General features: G+C 42.2%; 1 protein-coding gene across 1 annotated transcript; it reads left to right on the plus strand.

The window, feature by feature from the left end:
• The first annotated feature begins 2,909 nt into the window (after positions 1–2,909).
• Positions 2,910–20,036, plus strand: DSCC1 (DNA replication and sister chromatid cohesion 1). Its single transcript, XM_029222454.1, has 9 exons — positions 2,910–3,161; positions 5,637–5,805; positions 8,204–8,338; positions 10,539–10,629; positions 12,705–12,843; positions 13,301–13,353; positions 13,545–13,699; positions 16,102–16,250; positions 19,481–20,036. The coding sequence occupies exons 1-9, from the start codon at positions 2,983–2,985 to the stop codon at positions 19,587–19,589; spliced, it is 1,179 nt and encodes a 392-aa protein (XP_029078287.1). The 5' UTR covers positions 2,910–2,982; the 3' UTR covers positions 19,590–20,036.
• Positions 20,037–20,058: the final 22 nt, after the last annotated feature.

Consider the following 20,058-nt stretch of genomic DNA (forward strand, 5'->3'; position numbering starts at 1 on the left):
GGTCCCACAGGGTCCTGCTCAGCTCCCATCTCATTCACAGGCACCCTTGTAATTACCATATATGTGCATTTAAAAGCTTTATCTTTTAGCTCCTGGCCAAACCTTTTTTCAAACTCCAAGTTCTAGATCCTCACATGTATATTCTCATAGCAACTCAATCTCCAAGTATCAAATCCAGAACTCATCTGACTCCAAACCTATTCCTACCCTTCCTACAATATGTTGTAAATGAGGGGATGCAGTTGCTCATGCAGGAATCTAGAATTCATCCTTCATTCTTTTCCCTCTCTTACTACTCTCCATGTCTAATCAAGTAGCCACTGTTGTCGTTTCAATCTCAAAAATTATTTCTCAAGCCCAGCCACCCTCATCAACCATTTAAGATCTTACTAGTCTCCTTCTACACTTGTCTCCCTTCAATCTGTGCCAGGAACTCTTTTTCTCCCTTTTCCCTCCCCTCCTCACTCATGTATGATTTATTACCTGTCCGTTGAAGTTATTTGTCTGTATGTCAGGTTTTTTTTTTTGTTTGTTTGCCACACCATGAGGCATGCAGTATCTCAGTTCCCTGACCAGGGATTGAACCCATGCCCCCTGCAGTGGAAGTGCAGAGTCTTAACCACTGGACTGCCAAGAAAGTCTCCATATGTCAGGTTTTGTAATACTGAGGAAAAATATTTTAAATATATTTTATTACACATGTTTAATGCATGTATATGCTCTCAGTGTTAAAATTTATACAGTAAAGAAAAACCAGAAATCCTTTTTGATGTCCCCCTGCACGCCCCTCCTTAGAGGTAAACATTATCACAACTCATTCATTTATTCACTCATTCAACTGTTCAGCAAATATATATGAAGATCCATTATGTGCTGGGCACTCTGCTTAATGATGACTGAAAACATATCCTAGTGAAGTTTATAGCTTACAGTCTTAGAGAAAAAAAAAAACAACCAATCAAACAAAAAAAACCCCACATTAAGTAATTACACAAATGTAAAATTACAACTTACTTAAAATCTAGGCATGAGAGGTACCTTTGGCATGAGATATATATTTGACAGGCTTGACCTGATCAGGGAGGTCAGAGAAAGATTTCTGAGAAGTGACTATTGACCCAGAGTTGAATGATCCAGTGTAGTAGCCACTAGCCACCTGTGATTATTTAAATTTAAATTAACTAAAGTAGAATTTAAAATTCAGGGACTTCCCTGGTGGTCCAGTGGGTAACACTCTGAGCTCCCAATGCAGGGGGCCTGGGTTCGATCCCTGGTCAGGGAACTAGATCCCACATGCATGCTGCAACTAAGGGCCTGCATGCCGCAACTAAAGATCCTGCATGCCGCAACGAAGATCCTGCATGTCACAACTAAGACCCAGGGCAGCCAAATAAATACATAAATACGTATTAAAAATAAAATAAAATGCAGTTCCTCATTCACATTATCCACATTCCAAGCAGTCAAAAGCCACCTGTGGTTAGTAGCTACCAAATTGGACTGTGCAGATATAGAATATTTCCAACATCTCAGGAAGTTCTGTCAGACAGTGCTCAGCAAGGACTCTGTGCTTTCACTGTGAGGGCCCGGGTTCAGTCCTTGGTCAGGGAACTAACATCCCACAAGCCACATGGCAAAAAAGTAAAATAAATAAAAGACACGTGCTCAGCAAGAGAAGAACATGCCAGACAAACAGAGGCCCAAATGGTGGGAGGCACCGAAAGATCTTATTGTAAGCCTGTGTGCCTGATGTTAGGAGGAAGCCTTGAAGAGGAAGAGGGAAGCAGTAGTAGATGAGGCGGGATATAGACCTTCCAAATCGCCAGAGGGAAAAAAAATCAAACAAAATCAGTTTAATGAGGGACAGTGAAAAAATAAGAAGCAACAAAACCAAAAATGTTCAATAAATAGAGAAAAAAAGAGAAGTAGTCAAATATTTATATTACATCTAAACTTGCATACCGTGTATGTGAGCCTGTGTAGATCTGCTCGGGGAAAAATGCTACATTCAGCACAGCCTAAGATCTAGGTTTGGTAGAAGATCTTATCTTGATGTATTAGAAGACACCTTAGAGAAAGCCAAGGGAGCACTTTACACATCCTGTAGTGGTGAGTTTGTCTCCCCAGGACACTGCAGGGCCTTGCCCACCTCAGGAAGGTGCTTTCCTCTTGACACGGGGTCTCAGCCCCTCACCTGCCACCCAGCCCAGACTAGGTACTCAACGAATGGATGGATCTAGTCCGAGCCATAGATTCCCAGATATAATGAGTAGTCCCCAGACCCAAAGAAGTGAGATGTCCTGTGCAATTCTACCAGGACCTCACTCCCGGTCCAAGGTGTTTGCACAAACTCGGTGCGGTATTTTTCGAGCCGTAATAGACGAGACTGGAATCAGACTTTACTACCTCCTGGCTGTGCCACCTGGGGTAAGGAGTTTGCTTCCTCATTTGCAGAACGGTATTTAAAAGGGTCCACTTCACAGGGCTGTGGTGAAGATTTCATGAAATTATGCATGCAAAGTGCTTATTGCAAGACCCGCCACTGGCGGAAAACGCGACTATTTTGATGGCGAGGAAATGGGGGTATGGGCAGGAAACAGGGCGGGGAGGAGGGCAGCGGAAGCGGTGGAGGAAGGTTCCACGTGGCGCCCCGCGGGGTCGCAGCTCATCTCCCGCCAGCTTCCGCCGAGAGCTCCCCGAGGAGGCCGGGTTTCTTTCCAGCAGCCGCTCCTCGGCCTCGGGTGACCCGGCAGGCCTCGGCGGGGCACGAGTCCGGGAAGCTTTCGGACTCTCTCGGGGACGCCCCCGCGGCACGCTCCGCCCCGGAAACACGCCCCCAGCCGCCTAGGCGCGCTTTTAAAACAGGCGCAGTTCTATTTCTTGTTTCGCCGGGTCGCGGCCTCCCGGGGAGCTTCATTCTCGTGTCTTAAACCTGCGGCCCCTCGCGCACCGCGGGACCCCCCCCCCCGACCCCGCGCAGCGATGAGGAGGACCCGCGACGAAGTGGACGCGACCCTGCAGATCGCCAAGCTGAACGCGGCCGAGCTGCTGCCCACCGTGCACTGCCTGGGCTTCGGCCCCGGGGCCAGCGCAGCCGCCGGCGACTTCTGCCTGCTCGAGTTGGAGCCCTCGCTGTGCCAGCAGCTTGAGGCAGGACACAGGTGAGCCGGGGCCGGGACCTGCCGCCTCCAGCCTCGTGCCATCCACCTTCTGATTTTCCTGCGGGGAAACACAGGATGGGGAAACTGGGCCAGAGAGGTGCATTGATTTGACCAGGTCCCTCGCAGCAGGTCGGTGACCTGATCCCCAGCTGGCTGCCTTTTCCCGAGGAGTCCGCGCCACTTTTAATCCGTCCAGTTAGCTGGACTAGTCCGGCTGGTCTTGGAGGCCTCTGTCAGCGGAAACAAGTCCGGAAATAGAACCTCGGGGAAGTTTTGGAGATGTTAACAGTGAGACCAGGCACTGCACAGAACGCTTTGCCATTCTGAAAGTCCAATGGTAATATCCAGTATTTATGGAGTCCCTCTTGCCTGCTACTTATATGTATTTTACTCAGTAGATAGGACTTGGGGGGAATGAGTGTAAAGCTGTTTTTACAGACTTGCTAATTGTGGAAGGCCCTCAAGAAACAGACTTGCTTGGGGTCGCTCAGTGGGGATCGGAAGCTGTTTTCTAATTCTAGGTCAGCTACACATTTGCTGCAAGACCATGGGTTGAAAAACAGAGGAGGGCTTCCCTGGTGGCGCAGTGGTTGAGAGTCCGCCTGCCGATGCAGGGGACGCGGGTTCGTTCCCCGTCCGGGAGGATCCCACATGCCACGGAGCGGCTGGGCCCGTGAGCCATGGCCGCTGGGCCTGCGCGTCCGGAGCTTGTGCTCTGCAACGGGGGAGGCCACGGCAGTGAGAGGCCCGCTTACCGCAAAAACAAAACAAAACAAAGCAAAAACAGGAGAAGTCCGTTCTCTCAACTTTGTGCAGTCCCTGGAAATGAGGGAAATGAGGAGTTAGGGACTCTGGTTTAACTCTGTTCTGCTCTGTTGTTCCTCTCGCACCTGTATTTTATTAGGTATCGTTTGTTCTCTTTTATGTTTTTTTAATTGAATCCTTCAGGCTTTCACTTTGCCTACTTTACTCATCTAGCCGTGTTATAGTTAACTGGCCAGTCTTCAGATGCTAGCAATAACGTATCTTTAAGGGAACTGAAGGAGAACGTCACTCATGGGTTTTCATCCCAGCTGAGTTGGCAGGAATTTGAGAAAAGACTTCAGGTGCGAGGACCTTCTTTGTCCAGTTATAGTTAATCTAGCTGACAAAAACCAGAATGAAAATGTGTGTTTTAATTTTTTTTTTTTTTTTTTTGTAGAGGGAAGGGGTAGTTGTTTTAAACGAAATATTTGAAAGCAGGGATAGTGCCACGTGGAAATAAATGTTAAGAGTAGGTACTTGGGACTATTAAATGTTGTTAGCACCAAGAAGCTTTAAAAAACCTTTTATTTTCACTTAAGGATTAGTTGTTGTTTTTTTTTTTTTTTTTTGCGGTACGCGGGCCTCTCACTGTTGCGGCCTCTCCCGTTGAGGAGCACAGGCTCCGGACGCGCAGGCCCAGAGGTCATGGCTCACGGGCCCAGCCACTCCGCGGCATGTGGGATCTTCCCGGACCAGGGCACGAACCCGTGTCCCCTGCATTGGCAGGCGGACTCTCAACCACTGTGCCACCAGGGAAGCCTCAAAGGATTGGTTTTAAAAAAATATTTTCAGTCTTCTATGTCAGGTTTTTTATTATTTATTTAAAAGAAATGAATTGTGTACAGGAGGTTTAAATACTTTATAGACAAGGAAAACTACTAGAATCAGCTCCTTTTTTGTCATCTCCATTATCTTTATCATTTTTCTTCTTCCACCTCCTCACTTTTGTCCTTCCCCTCTTCCTTCTTCTTGCTTTTTTCCACCTGTGACCCTTTGTCAGAGACATCATTTAGTTTAGTTTGTAAACATACCATTTTCATATTTTTCATTCAACATTGCAGCTTTCTTTTCTCAGGGTCCCGATTTCTTTGCAGCATAGGTGACGATTAGGCCAGGTTGTGCTCCTTTGATTGTTAGGGGATACTCAGGCCAAAACAAGGACAACTCTTGGGTGGGTACCAGGACCAGCAGCATGGTCATCATCTGGGAGCTTATTAGTAATGCAGAGTCCTAGGTCCCATGCCAGGCATACTGCATCCTGGTCTGCTTTTTAACAGGGTTCCCTAACGTGCCTACACATAAGTTTGAGAAGTATTGCTTCAGTAATTTTAGAAAGTTGTGAAATCTTGACTGAAGCTTTTGGAAGCTTTTCCCAGCAGTTTGCACAAAGATGCCACGTGGTAACATTTGGCCTCTTGGCCTCCTTGGATCTTTTTTGCCCACGTGGAATTATTTTTCCTTAGTGAGGGCACCGGCTGCCCCTCTGGGTCTCAATTGGCCCAGGCCTTGCTCTGTGGAGCTCATGGGAGGGCTGTGAGAGCAGGGGCCAGACACAGCCTTAAGACTTAGCTTTAAATTCTAGAAGCCTAGGGGATTTTGGAACTGTTTATAATGAAGATGTCCATTGGTGTCTCAGTAAACCAAGTATTTTCTTTTCCCACTTTCCTGCAGTCTTGTGATTCGTGGTGATAAGGATGAGAAGGCCGTTCTGTGCAGTAAAGACAAAACATATGACTTGAAAATAGCAGACACTTCCAATATGTTGCTTTTTATTCCTGGTTGTAAAACTCCAGACCAGATGAAGATGGAAGAGACACACTGTAACATTATTCACACTGAGGTACTGTCTTCTGTCTCCTGATTTATGTGAGAATGACAACACATGTGCCAATCTTGCGTTTAATTAAAAACTCGAGGTGTGGGACTTCCCTGGCGGACCAGTGGTTAAAATTCCGTGCTCCCAATACAGGGGGCAAGGGTTGGATCCCTTGTCGGGGGAACTAAGATCCTGCATGCCACACAGCGTGGCCAAAAAAAGCAAACAAACAAACTTGAGTTGTGAAATGTACAATCATAGAGAATCTGAAAAGTTCCCTAATGAAATTTGAAATTTCTCAGCATTATTTTTGTTTGTTCAGAGTCACGTAAAGTTGTCTTTCTTATCCCAATCTGATTTTTAAGTCCCAGATAAGCTGACCATTTTCTGTAATATAGAAAATCTGCTATTAGGTGACTCATTTTAAAAGTTTTACCATGGGGCTTCCCTGGTGACGCAGTGGTTGAGAGTCCGCTTGCCGATGCAGGGGACACGGGTTCGTGCCCCGGTCTGGGAGGATCCCACATGCCGCGGAGCGGCTGGGCCCGTGAGCCGTGGCCGCTGAGCCTGCGCGTCCAGAGCCTGTGCTCCGCAACGGGAGAGGCCACAGCAGTAAGAGGCCCGCGTACCGCAAAAAAAAAAAAAAAAGTTTTACCATGGATAGGTTTTGAAAGGACTCCCTCAAACCATAACTAGTGCATTAGATGAGGTAGAGAAATGAAGAAATTTGTTTCTGAGGGAAGTGTGTTTTTCACCTTTGAAATTAGTTTAGTTCATTACTATTCATAGCCATGTATAACAAATTTTTAATTATTTTGGAGACTGCTGTTGGCAGTTGGCAACAGTTTGGTATCTGTTGGCAGATACCAGACCAAAGTTTCCATGCTGGCTAAATTGTTACATATATACAATCAAAGCACAGCCCTTAAATCTATTAAACTTTAGGCCAGCTACTTCCTAAAAACAGAATTGGAATAGAAATAAGGGAAAATACTGGGACATTTCAGTGATTCATATATGTTGCTAGAACAGAAGAGCTGCCAGTAAATATTGTATTTTGTTTTTTGTAGGGTTTTGTAGTTGTTTTGGGAGGGTATAACAACACCTGTGAGTATCTTTGAGCTCTTATGGGAATTCTGTGTTCTGAGACTGAATAAAACTTAACAAAGCTCTACTAACCAGAGTTTTTAAATCTGTGGTTGCATTTTAGATGCCTAAAAAGGCTGGGTAAGGAATGCACGTGAGCAAAGCAGACTGGTGTTGATAAATGGTAGTGGATACCCAGTCTCAGGAGTAATAGGGAATGGGGGATCTCTGGCAGATTGGAGCACACAAGCCCCAAGTAAGTGCATGGGCATTTCTTGGCCTTGTGGGAAAGCAGGCCCAGCATTGCCAGATCTTCTGATTTCCTTTGTCCAAGTGAAGCTTAAAATTTAGATTTTGGGGGGCAACATCTTATTTTTCGATGTTGACAGCTAATGAAAACTCTATACTAAACCTCCCTTTTTCCCCAACACAAAAGTACACACCATCTGTGCATTGGATACAGCCAGCAGGCTGCCAATTTGTGAACTGTGGATGAAATCAATCTTTGTGTTTTGGTCCTTAAACTTTTCTCAGATTCAGCAGCATCTCCATTAGGCTCTGGGCCTTGTGTTGTCAATCAAGGCTTCTACTAGTTTTAGAGTAGATGCATTCCCTGACCTTGCATGTTAGAGCTGGAAGGAGACAATCCATTTCTGCCTTTTTCCCTTCTTTCATGTGAAACAGTTATTGGGCACCTACTAAGTGCTAGACATTGGGCAAATCCTGGAGATACAGAGAGAGATAAATATTTATCCATCATTTAGCCACTGTCACCTGGATTTCTTTAAGTGATAAGCCTCTCACTGTTTCACAAGTCCATAAGGAATTAGTTGCAATTCTAACTAGTGGGAAGTTCTTGTATTGAATAGGAGTCTTTCTTCCTTAACATAATGAGCAACACAGAACAAGGGTTCCCCCCCTTCCCTTTATCATATATTAATTGTTTGAAGAGAGTGATAATGCTTTTTCTTTGTTTTCTGTTTGTCAGCCTAAAGATATTCTTCTTCTGTGTTTCTACCTGGTTTGCAGAATTCTCACCATCCTGGTCATTCTTTTCTGGGCATACTCTAATTTCCAGCGTATACTTGAGATATGGAGCTTAATTATCCATTCTCACTATGTTGGCAGTCTCTTCTTAACTGGGGATTGAAAAGATGTTACCTGAAGATACCCATCCATCTGCTTGAGATGGCTGGATGGGGGCCTTCTCAACAGAAAGAATACTTTGGCTCCCTTTTCTTGCTTCTTGTGGAGGGCAGATGGGTTGGTTGAAATTTTATATGAAGATTTCTTTTAGAATGGCCCCTAAATATTATGATGTATTTGTAATTTCTAGATCTTTGGTTTCTCTAATAATTACTGGGAATTAAGAAGATGTAGACCTAAATTAAAGAAGCTAAAGAAACTTTTGATGGAAAATACCTATGAAGGACCTGACAGTCAAAAAGAAAAGGATTCAAATCACTCAAAAGTAAGACTAGTATTTTCATTTTTTAATTTGGAATTTAAAAAATAGAGCTGTAGAGACACTTAATGCTGACTTCTTTTTAAAGTTCATATTATGAAAATTTCAAACATACCCCAAAACAGAAAGATCTCCGTATATTCATCACCCTCTTGAACATCTGTCAATATTTTGTCAATCTCATTTATTCTGTCCACCTGCTGCCTTCCACCTTTTTTGTTTTTTGTCTTTTTCTGGAGTATTTTAAAGCAAGTCCTAGATATCATGGTGACATTTATGTAGCTGAAAGCTTCTCATGTTCCTAACTAAGAAATAATAGTTTTTTAGAGGTTAAGATAATTTATTTAATTAAAAGTTATAATTAGGGGCTCTTGAGAAAAGACATTATGAAAATGGAAAGTCAGAATGGACTAATTCCTGGAAGTATGGAAAAATATTTATAAACCAGGTAAAAAAAAATTTAAGTTTTAAATATAATTCAAAGTTATAGAACTCTCCTGGTATTCTGAAGACCATATTTGTATTAGAAGTTTGACTGACTGAATTTTTTTCTTTGTAACAGCTTTATTGAGATATAATTCATATACCAAGCAATTTACTCATTTTAAAGTATATAATCCACCGGTTTTTAGTACATTAACAGAGTTATGTAGTCATCACAATGAAGTTTAGAATATTTTCACCACCCCCAAAAGAAACCCTGTACCCCTTAGCTGTTAATTTCTAATCCTACCTTTCCCTCCTTCTCTCTCCCACCTCCACCCTAGGCAGCCACTAATCTACTTTGTGTCTCTATTGATTTGCCTCTTCTGGACCTTTCATATGAATAGAATCAGTAAGTGGCCTTTTCCGACAGGCTTCTTTGGCTTAGCATGCTGTTTTCAAGGTTCATTCATGTTGTAGCATGCATCGGTAGTTCATTCCTTTTTACTGCTGAATAGTACCCCATCTTATGGATATACCATAGTTTATTCATCCATTCATCAGTTGATGGACATTTGGGTAGTTTCTACTTTTTGAATATTATTGATTATTTAATAATTATGGATAACACTGTTGTGAACGTTCATGTACAAGTTTCTAGGGAACCTATGTTTTCATTATTCTTGGATATATACACACACACACATACATACATACATACATACATACATACATACATACCTAAAGGTGAAATTGATGGGCCCTGTGCTTACTCTGTATAACCTTTTGGGGAACTCCCGGACTGTTTTCCAAAGTGGCTGCACTATTTGACATTTCCATTGTATGAGGGTTCCAGTTTCTCCACGTCCTAGACAGCAATTGTTTCTATCTGTCTTTTCTGTATCCATCCTAATGGGTTTGAAGTGGTATCACTGTGGTTTTGATGTGCACTTCCCTGATGACTAATGATGTTGAGCATCTTTTCATGTGCTGGTTGACTATTTCTGTATCTTTGGAGAATGCCTATACAGAAACCCCTTTGCCCAATTTTTAATTGGGTTATTTATCTATTTATTACTAAATTGTAGGAGAGTTCTTTATATAATCTAAATACAAGCTCCTTGACAGATACATGATATGCAAATATTTTCTCCTATTTTATGAGTCGCCTTTTCTTGATTTTTTAAAATTGAGGTAAATAAACAGAACATAAAATTTACCACTTTAACCATTTTGACCTGTACAGCTCTGTGGCATTACATACACTCACATTGCTCTGCAACCATCACCAGTATCCATCTACAGAAAATTTTCATCTTCCCAACCTGAAACTCTGTACCTATTAAACACTAACTCCCCAGTTTCCCCTGGCTCTCAACCTCCGGCAACCACTATCCCACTTCATGTCTCTGTGAATTTGTCTATGCCAAATCTCCCATGTAAGTGGAATCATACAGTATTTGTCCTTTTGTGTTGATGATGTTTTGAAATACACAAGTTTTCATTTTGATGAAGTCCACATTATCTGTCTTTTGTTGCTTGTGTTTTTGGCATCATATCTAAAACCATTGCCACATCCAACATCACAAAGAGTTATCCTCTGTTTTCTTCTAAGAATCCACTGATTTTATGTAGTAATCATTACAGATTAATAAAAGAAATTAAACTAGGGTACCTTGCCTTAATCTCTTCTATGTATTTATTCAATAAGTCTAAAAAAAATTCTTTGGCCTTAAAATGTGCTTGCTTTTTTTTTTTTTTTTTTCCTGTTTTCTTGTTTCAGTATACAACTGAAGATTTGCTTGATCAAATTCAGGCAAGTGAGGAAGAAATAATGGCCCAGTTACAAGTTCTAAATGCCTGTGAGATTGGAGGTAGCATGACTTACTATTATTAATAATGATGGAATTGGGCATTATATGAGAGACATTTTTGGACATCTTCACCTGTTTATTGCTGTTCCATGCTATTTATTTAACCTTCTTTTGGGCTCAGAGATGATATTTGTATTTTGGGGTGTGGGGTAGAGACTACGTGTGATCACCTTTACAGTCTCTGACCAGTGACTTTTTCTACTCCTTACAGGCCTTTTTCTTTGGACTGAGTGGTAATAGAAGAACCATATTAGATCAGGAAAGGTCTTAGATATCAGGTAGTCTAATCCCTTCATTGTTTTCAATAGGTGAGGAAACTGAGGCCTAGGAAGGGAAACGGACCTGTCCAGGGTTCCATGTTGAGTTAGTGACAGGATAAGGCATAAAACCCAGGTACTTGAACTCCTGGTTCAGAATTAACTCACTGTATTTCCAAATTGCTTGGAAGATGTGTTTCTTCTTGTGATAACTCAACATACTTTTAAATGTGTTAAGTAGTTTATGTAAGAAACCTGTATAAAAGTTGTAGTGGTATGTGTTGGTCTCAGGGGTTGATGGAGAAGCCCAGTACTATCTTGTATTTTGATTATCTCCTGGTCTGGAGTGGTAGAGTAGGAGCTATTTTTTTTTCTGGCATCTGGGCCTGCAGTAATACTTGAGTAGATGTTTGTGTGCATTTATCAGCCCTCTTTTTTTTTTTTTGTGGTACGCGGGCCTCTCACTGTTGTGGCCTCTTCGGTTGCGGAGCACAGGCTCCGGATGCACAGGCCCAGCGGCCATGGCTCACGGGCCCAGCCGCTCCGCGGCATGTGGGATCTTCCCGGACCGGGGCACGAACCCGTGTCCCCTGCATCGGCAGGTGGACTCTCAACCACTGCGCCACCAGGGAAGCCCTTTTTCAGCCCTCTTAAGCTTGCCCAGAGACGCAGCTTAATTCTGCACCCATGTGTTAGAAAGGAGGAAATTGGCATGGTTTGGTGGATGCACTCCTAAATCTTTTAAGCAAGATTAGCTTTTGTGAGACTGTAACTCTCAAATGTGGTGAATTCTGCTGAGTGAAGCAGCTGCAGATGACTTTATAACTAACTGGAAACACTTAGCTCTTTGTTGTGGTTCCTTGAGACACATTTGGTCCTAATCATCGGGCATAAAGTTTCTAATTGTGGATGCCTGCTGCTAATTACTGTGGTATAGGGGGTACCATGAATGTTAAGGTTAAAAAAAGAAGAACCAATGGGCTTAATGCAGCCCTCTGTATTATTCACTTATTGCATGGGAATGGATAACATTTTGGGGGGTATGTGTGTGTGAGGATGCAAAGATTATTTTTTCCTAGTTTTCTTTTTCAGTTTTACATCACGCATTCCATTTTTTAACATTGCCTTTATTTTTTCAGAGTAAGAATAGGAACATTCTCCCTTGGTGTGAGTGTCCTTGAATTGGTGGGTGTGTATGTGATTTGTTTCTCCAGGGGTGGTGGTAGTGCCTTTGGTTATAAGATGGCATTTCATAGTCTTTCACAGGAATAGGGAAATGTGTCTTGAGGCTCAGCTTTCATTTTGCCGCTGGTCCACATTGTACTTCTGAGTCTGTTATCTCTTAAATGACCTAGACTTCTTTAGGAGCATGAGAACACCTCTCCAAGATCGCTGAGATGAGGGTTGTAACCATGGCAGTGCCCCATAGCAGAGATCACTGTGTGGGATATCCAGCCTATGACCTTCACCTCATTTGTATGACGTTCTAATGAAATGACTGTACCAGCTACATGTTTCCACATTTCCATTTAGAACGACAAGATTATTGTGAGATAATTGAGTATTAAAGCACTTGAAAAAAAATCAAAATGTTAGTCATATGAAAAGTACTCTTTAAAAACCATCTGATCTCCCGTAAGACACAATTTGTAATGATCAGGAGACAAGCATAAACAGGAGCATTATTTATAAAGAAAGCTAAGGCTTTTCATGTCTCCTTTTTGCAGTGGGCAAGAGTTTACTGCTGCTTTATCGGTCTGTCAGCCAATTCATTTGTTTAAAATGTCCTTTGGTAAATATAACTTCTGGAATTTGTAGGTTATTGGAGGATTCTTGAATTTGACTATGAGATGAAACTTCTGAATCACATAACTCAACTTGTGGATTCTGAATCTTGGTCTTTTAGTAAAGTTCCCTTGAATACATGCCTTCAGGAACTTGGACCATTAGAGACAGAGTAAGTTGTTATTCATTGTCCTTCCAGATTTCCTTAAGGGGAAGAAAATTATTTTCAGGGTAGGACTAAACCCAGGGCATAGACTATTTATATTTTGATATCATATAGAAATCTAAAGAATATACAACCAAGAAGGACTTGGGAATTTTGGTCATTGGGGGTGAATAAATGTGTATCTTTTTTTTCTCTGCCATAAAAAATATAAAGGAATAATTTAAGCTATTTTATAATAAAGGTATGCTCATATAATTTGTGTAAAAATATTTAGCATGGGACCTGGTATATAGTAACTGTCCAGTGTATTTTAGTTAGTTTCTAATGTCAAGTTTTATACTTGGCAACCAAAATCCTTTAGTTATTTCAAATTTATATCTTAGTTTCTAGTTAGCAATGGTGTTTAAAAGATAATGTATAAATATGTGAAAAACTTTTCAAATAAGTGTTTAAAATTTTTCAGGGAAATGATCAGACACTGTCTTAAATGTTATGGAAAGAGATATACAGAGGAAGGTAAGATTGGGAAAGTATATTAATGGGTATTTTAACTCTTATGTGTTAAAATTGGTATGCCTTTTTCAAGTGTCTTCCTGTTAAAAATAAGAACTCCATAGGGTGATGGGAGATGAGTTGTGTATAAAAATGAGTAGTATAATTAATTGTCAGAGGACCATATGAAACTCTCTTTGATACGTTTTCCTTAGGTGAAGTTTATTTTGAATTGAGTGCAGATAAAATCTGCAGAGCTACAGCAGAAATGCTACTTCAGAATGCAGTGAAATTCAATCTCGCTGAGTTTCAAGAAGTGTGGCAACAGAGTGTTCCTGAAGGAGTGATAACTAGGCTCGATCAGCTTAAGGTAAGGTAGTGATGGTGATTACCTCCATAACTCAGCAGGTTACTAGGTGAAATGAAGCCTGTATTGGAACTGAATTTGGAGCCTGTTTATTTTCCTAGCCCCCCATTAGGAGTGCATTCTACATCACAAAAATCCTTAAAAAACCCCCCAAAATCCCACTTTATTGAAGTGTAATTTACATATCACAGTTCACCCTTTTGAAAAGGGTGATTTGTAGTAAATTTAATGAGTTACCAGCCACCACAGTTTAGTTTTAGAACATTTGTCAACTCAGTGAGATCACTCAGGCCCATTTACAGTTTATCCTGGTTCCCACCTGGTGTATCTCATTTTGTTCCTTTTCTCTCCATTTCCATCAGCATTGTCTTAGCTGAAACTATCATGTTTGGCTCACAATAGCATCCCGAAGTGGGCCTTCTGTACTTTTAACTGCCCACCTCCAATCCATTCTCTGCGGTGCTACTAAAATGATCTTTCAAAAATGTCCATCAGATTAGATGAACTTCTTGCTTAAATCACTTTAATGATTTCCCATTGCATTTAAGATATAAAATCCAGAGTATTATAATATAAAATAATATTTTACAATAAAATATGTAAAATCTTGGTCTACAAGGCTCTTCATACCATCCCCTGTAAGCTTCATCTCTTGATACTTTCTCTCCTGTCTACTGCATACCAGCCTTCTTTCAGATTTTTAAGATCATCAAGCTCTTTCCTACCTTAGGACTTTTACACAAAGCTTTTTGTTCTAGAATAAACTTCTCCCCAGTTTCACCTGGCCACCTCCTACACATCTTTGAGTCACTTCATCAAGGAGGCCTTCCTTTACTCTAAAAAAAAATACTTCCTGTTTTACTCTCCATGGCACCCTGGATTTCTCCTTCATGGTACTCTCACTTAGCTTCAGAAAAATGTTTCATTATGTGGTTCCCTGCTCTCCACTTTAATAGAATTTTTTTCACTGTTGCTTGCCAATATATAGCATACTGCCTGGCATGTAGTATATGCTCAAAGAGAATTTATTAAATAAGTGAGAGTATTTGCTCAATATTTACAGAGTTCCTTTTATGTCTAAACACCTTGCTAGATGCTGAGCAGAAAACGTCACACAAGGTGCCATCTAGGTCCTCAGCCTGGGGTCCGGCAGTGGGGGTGCACATTACATGTATATATCTCTTCTGACAATGTAGAGTGATCTGTGCCATGGGAAAAGCATGCACAAGGTGTTATGGGAGCAAATGAAGGGGCTTATCCATCTGACTGGTCAATCAGGGATGATTTTCTGAGGAATGAATGTTTTAGCTGCCGAGTATGAAAGGATCATGTGTTACTCTAGACGGAAGGGCAGAGACAAGGTTCCAGGAGAGACAAGGTTCCAGGAGAGCATGGAGGGATAAAAATTGGGACACACAGTAGGGATGCAGGACTGGAGAGAAGGGTGCTGGTGAGTTGGTGAAGGACACTATGGACTGTGCTAAGGAATTTCAACTCTATCTAGAAAGCTCTTTGGGGCCATTGAGTGGCATCAGTTAGAAATGCTACCTGATGAGTTTTGCCTTTTGGAAAGAACACTATGACAGTAATGAGGATGGATTGATGGAAGGTTGGCTAGATTATGAAAAATTTAGGTTTCCAACACTTTACTCCTAACTAAGAGAGTATTGGCCAAAGAAATAGGTGGTGGGGAAAGGATAGAGAAATGTTAAGGCCTTAAAATCTATATGATTTAGTGACCACTTACATGTGGGGTTTGAATAATGGAATCTAGGATGATGCCTTGGTTTCCTAGGATTAGCAGGATGAGAACAGGTTTGGATGACAAACACAATGAGTGCATATATAGGTTTGGATATAGAGGTCTGGTGCTTGGAAGAGGGATTTGAGTTGAAGATACTTGCTGATGACTGTAATATTTGCAAGTAAGTGGTGGCTGAAGTCACGGGTTTAGAGAGGTTACCTAGGACAGTGACGGTGAAACAAGTAGCGGGATGGGGTAGGGGGCCAGGGAACTACAACATCAGGTTAGGAGAAAAATAATGAGATCGTGATGCAGGCTTAAAGGCTTAGAGGAAGGAGTGACCAACACTAACAAAATAAACGGGTCTAGTGAGATGAATCCAAGAAAAGGGCCCACTGGATTTGGCAACGACAGGTCATCAGTGACCTTTAGAACTAGAGCCATCTCAAGAAATTGGTGGTAGTAAAAGCCAGGTTACAAGTAAGTCACTGCTTAGAGGAGCTCTTTTATGAAAAAGGCTATTGTAAGTTTCTGGGTAGTTTGTGTAAGTTTCATGTGGATGATGTTTTAAATACCTTGGGCTAAGCTAAACGTAAGGTAAATGAGTCATTTTTAAACATCAGACCATTACTTGAACTGTCCTTTTTCTCATTTCTTACAGGGTTTAGCCTTGGTGGATAGACACTCAAGACCAGAAATCATATTTTTGCTGAAAGTAGATGATTTGCCTGAGGATAATCAGGAACGGTTTAACAGTCTCTTCTCTCTGAGGGAGAAGTGGACAGAAGAAGACATTGCTCCATATATTGAGTAAGTAATTTCTTACAAATTGATTTTTTTTTTTTTTTTTTTTTACGGTACGCGGGCCTCTCACCGCTGTGGCCCCTCCTGCTGCAGAGCACAGACTCCGGACGCGCAGGCTCAGCGGCCACGGCTCACGGGCTCAGCCGCTCCGCAGCATGTGGGATCCTCCCAGACCGGGGCATGAACCTGTGTCCCCTGCATCGGCAGGCGGACTCTCAACCACTGCGCCACCAGGGAAACCCACAGATGGATTTTGACTGTTCTTATGATGAGTGGCATAGGGTTTTAGATTATCAGAATTTTTTTTTTTTTTTTTTTTTTTTTGAGTATTCCTGGAAGACACTGCTTCCTTCCAAACTTTCTCCAGTGGTGGCTGTCTTCTCTATCATTCTTCACAACTGCTGATCTGGGAGGGTGGGGTATGTGTCATCTCTCTTCCTTACTACTGCTTCTAGAATCACTTCGTTGCTCTTCTCCTTTCAAACTGCAGCTCATAGAGGGACAGTCAACTATATACCCTCCTATGACTCTAAGGCAAGCACCCCTCTCTGATGGCCACCTTCTTTCTTTCCCACTCCCTTACTTTAACATTCTGGTAGAAGCCAGACTGTGGAAGAACAAGTTAGCCCTGAAGCCACTGCTTGTAGAACCAATCTCAAAGCCACTAATAAACACTACCACTTCCTCACTGCATCTCCCGCCTCTCAGGGCCTCTCTCTTCTCTTTCCCCGGCTTGCTTTCCAGGGTCAGTCTTTCTAACTCTTACTGTACCCGCTCTACTCTTTGCACCCTATCTCTGTGTCTTGTCATACCTCATTGGCAAAAATCTGCAAAGATTAAACCCAACTTTCTGTTTACTCTGTACCTGCACTAGGGCAGCTGAAATTTCCTGGAGAGAAATGACACAGTGTGGCTTGCTAGTCTCACTTAAAAACTTAAGTGGTAATTAGCAGGGCCCCTGACAAGGCACCATTTCCTCATGAAACTTTTCAACCATTGGAACTTACTTTACATCTTTTTTTCTCTTTTCATAGCAGCAATACCCCGTTTCCTCTTCATCCTCAGCTTATGACCGTATGTTCTTTTTTGGCTGCATTGGGTCTTCATTGCCGTGCATGGGCTTTCTCTAGTTGAGGCGATCAGGGTCTCCTCTTCATTGCAGTGCGCGGGCTTCTCATTGCGGTGTCTTCCCTTGTTGCAGTTGCAGAGCACGGGCTATAGGCGCGTGGGCTTTAGTAGTTGTGGCGCATGGTCTCAGTAGTTGTGGCTCGCGCTCTAGAACGCAGGCTCAGTAGTTGTGGCACACGGCTTAGTTGCTCCGCGGCATGTGGGATCTTCTTAGACCAGAGCTCGAACCTGTGTCCCCTGCATTGGCAGGCAGATTCTTAACCACTCTACCACCAGGGAAGCCCACGACCGTATTTCTTGAGAAAACAGAAGCAGACAAGACAAGACAACTACCTCCTTTCCCATGGCCTAGCCTGCCAGCCTCCTGTGTGGGCACACACTTGCTCTGCCGTCCATCCTGTGTGATGCATGAACTGTCCTTGCTCCTAAGGCCAACCCTCCTTCTGCACTAGATCCATCCCCTCGGACCCTCCCCTTGTTAAAAGGATCCTCTAGTTGTCCCTTCCCGTGTTGTGTTATCAACGTCTCCCACCAACTGGATTATGGCCAGCAACACATGTGTCACTATGAACAGTATTCTGTAGTACTGTTCATCTTAAAAAAAAAATAACAGTCTACGGTACCCCACGTCCTCTGCTCTCCTTCACAAGAAAGCTCCCTTTAAAAGTTTGTGTACTCACTCTGCTGCTTTGTCTCCCATTCTTTCCTTAACCCGATGGCATCTATCTTTTTTACATTCAGTGGTCAATTGTCTGGCCTTGTTTACTTGGCCTCTTAACACTATTTGACGCAGTGGACCACTTCCTACTTGAAACACACCAGCCTTCTCCCTTCTCCCCCAAGGCAGCTCCTTTTCCATCTCTTGCTGATGTCTCCTCGTTTTCCCAATCTTTAAATGTCGGAGTGCTCTAGCATTCTATTATTGGCTATCTTCTTTTCATTTTGTATTTTTTCTTTTGGTGCCCTCATGTAAGCCCAGTGACTTCTTAATTTTATCTTCGTACTTGACCTTTTTCCTGAGCTCCAGATTCTTACATCTAGTTACCTAATCTAAATTTCTGCTTGGATATCTAATAGTAATTTCAAACATGCTCATAATGGAACTGTTGATTCCCCCTGTCCTAACCCCATCACCCTCATCTCAGCTACCAGCACTACCATTAATCCAGTTACCCAAGCAAAATGTCTAGAAATCTTCCTTGTCTTTTTTTTTCTTGCCCCCTGTTTCAAACTTTGAGCAAATGCTGATGGATCATCTCATACCTGCCTCTGATTGGTCTCTCTATTTTAGTTTTTGCTCCCTTCTCCTCTCCCCCCTTTTAAACTTCTGGAAAATTTTAAACATTCAAAAGTAACAGTAAAATATAAGGAACCCTCCATGTACTTACTACCTAGCTTCCATAATCATCAACTCATTGCCTCCATTATTTAAAACTTAGATCACATTATGCTTTTCTACGAAATAAAACCCTCCACTGGCTTCCCATTATATGTACAATTAAATTACAACTCCCTCTCATGTTCTTCAAGGCCCTGTGTGATCTTCCCTTGATCCCTTTTCCAGCTCAGGTCCTCCCATATCTTCCCTTCCCTCATGATGTTCCAGTCAAAGTCTTCTCTCCTTTGAGGTACAGAAGAGGAAGCTAAAACTCAGGTAGGGTAGGTAACCTAGATAAGCTTACACAGGTAACCGGGTATCCAGGTTCTCTGAGTCTAGACCCCACTGTATCACATTGCTTTTATGTCTGATTTGGAAGCCTGTGTGATATAATGGAAAAAACCCAGACTTTGGAGACCTACAGAGCCGGCTGCAAAACTTGGCTCCATCCTTTACCACCTGAACCTCAGTTTCCTTATATCTAACGTGGGGTTAAATAATACATTACTCTTACCGTGCAGGTTGGAGATCATACATGCATGTGATGTACCTCGTTCACTTATGGCTTAGTAATCTCTCCCTACCCTATCTCTCCCACAAATACACACCCTTATGTTTGTTGGAAAGATGGATTTGGGGGAGAGAGATATAAATAGCTAGTGCTGTGAAAATTGTGTTATGTTCCCTAGAATACTTATGATGTTGATTCATTTTTTTACTGTTCCCACAGAGATTTGTGTGGAGAGAAGCAAACCATTGGTGCACTACTCACTAAATATTCTCGATCTTCGATTCAAAACGGTGTTAAAGTTTATAACTCAAGAAGACCCATTTCTTAAAAAGAACAACAGTCTTGTCTTTGCGACTAAAGTTGCTTTGTAAAGTTGCTGGTTATAAGAAGACTTTTTATGTATTTGTATTCCAGACTTTTAAAAACCTAATTCTTTGAGGCATTTTTTTTTTTGGCAGTACGCGGGCCTCTCACTGTTGTGGCCTCTCCCATTGCGGAGCACAGGCTCTGGACGCGCAGGCTCAGCGGCCATGGCTCACGGGCCCAGCCGCTCCGCGGCATGTGGGATCTTCCCGGACCAGGGCACGAACCCGTGTCCCCTGCATTGGCAGGCGGACTCTCAACCACTGCGCCACCAGGGAAGCCCTTTTGAGGCATTTTTCTCATCTTAAGCATTTTAAAACTACTGCTCTTTTTTTCCTTAAACGTAATAGGGTATTTTATATCTTTCAGGTTATATTTGTATTATGTACACAGTGAAAACAACGACAAAAGAAAGTGTTATTTCCTATATTTAG

This window comes from Monodon monoceros, unplaced genomic scaffold, assembly GCF_005190385.1.
Source record: "Monodon monoceros isolate NGI ecotype Baffin Bay Population unplaced genomic scaffold, NGI_Narwhal_1 Super_Scaffold_14, whole genome shotgun sequence".
Lineage (NCBI taxonomy): Eukaryota > Metazoa > Chordata > Mammalia > Artiodactyla > Monodontidae > Monodon > Monodon monoceros.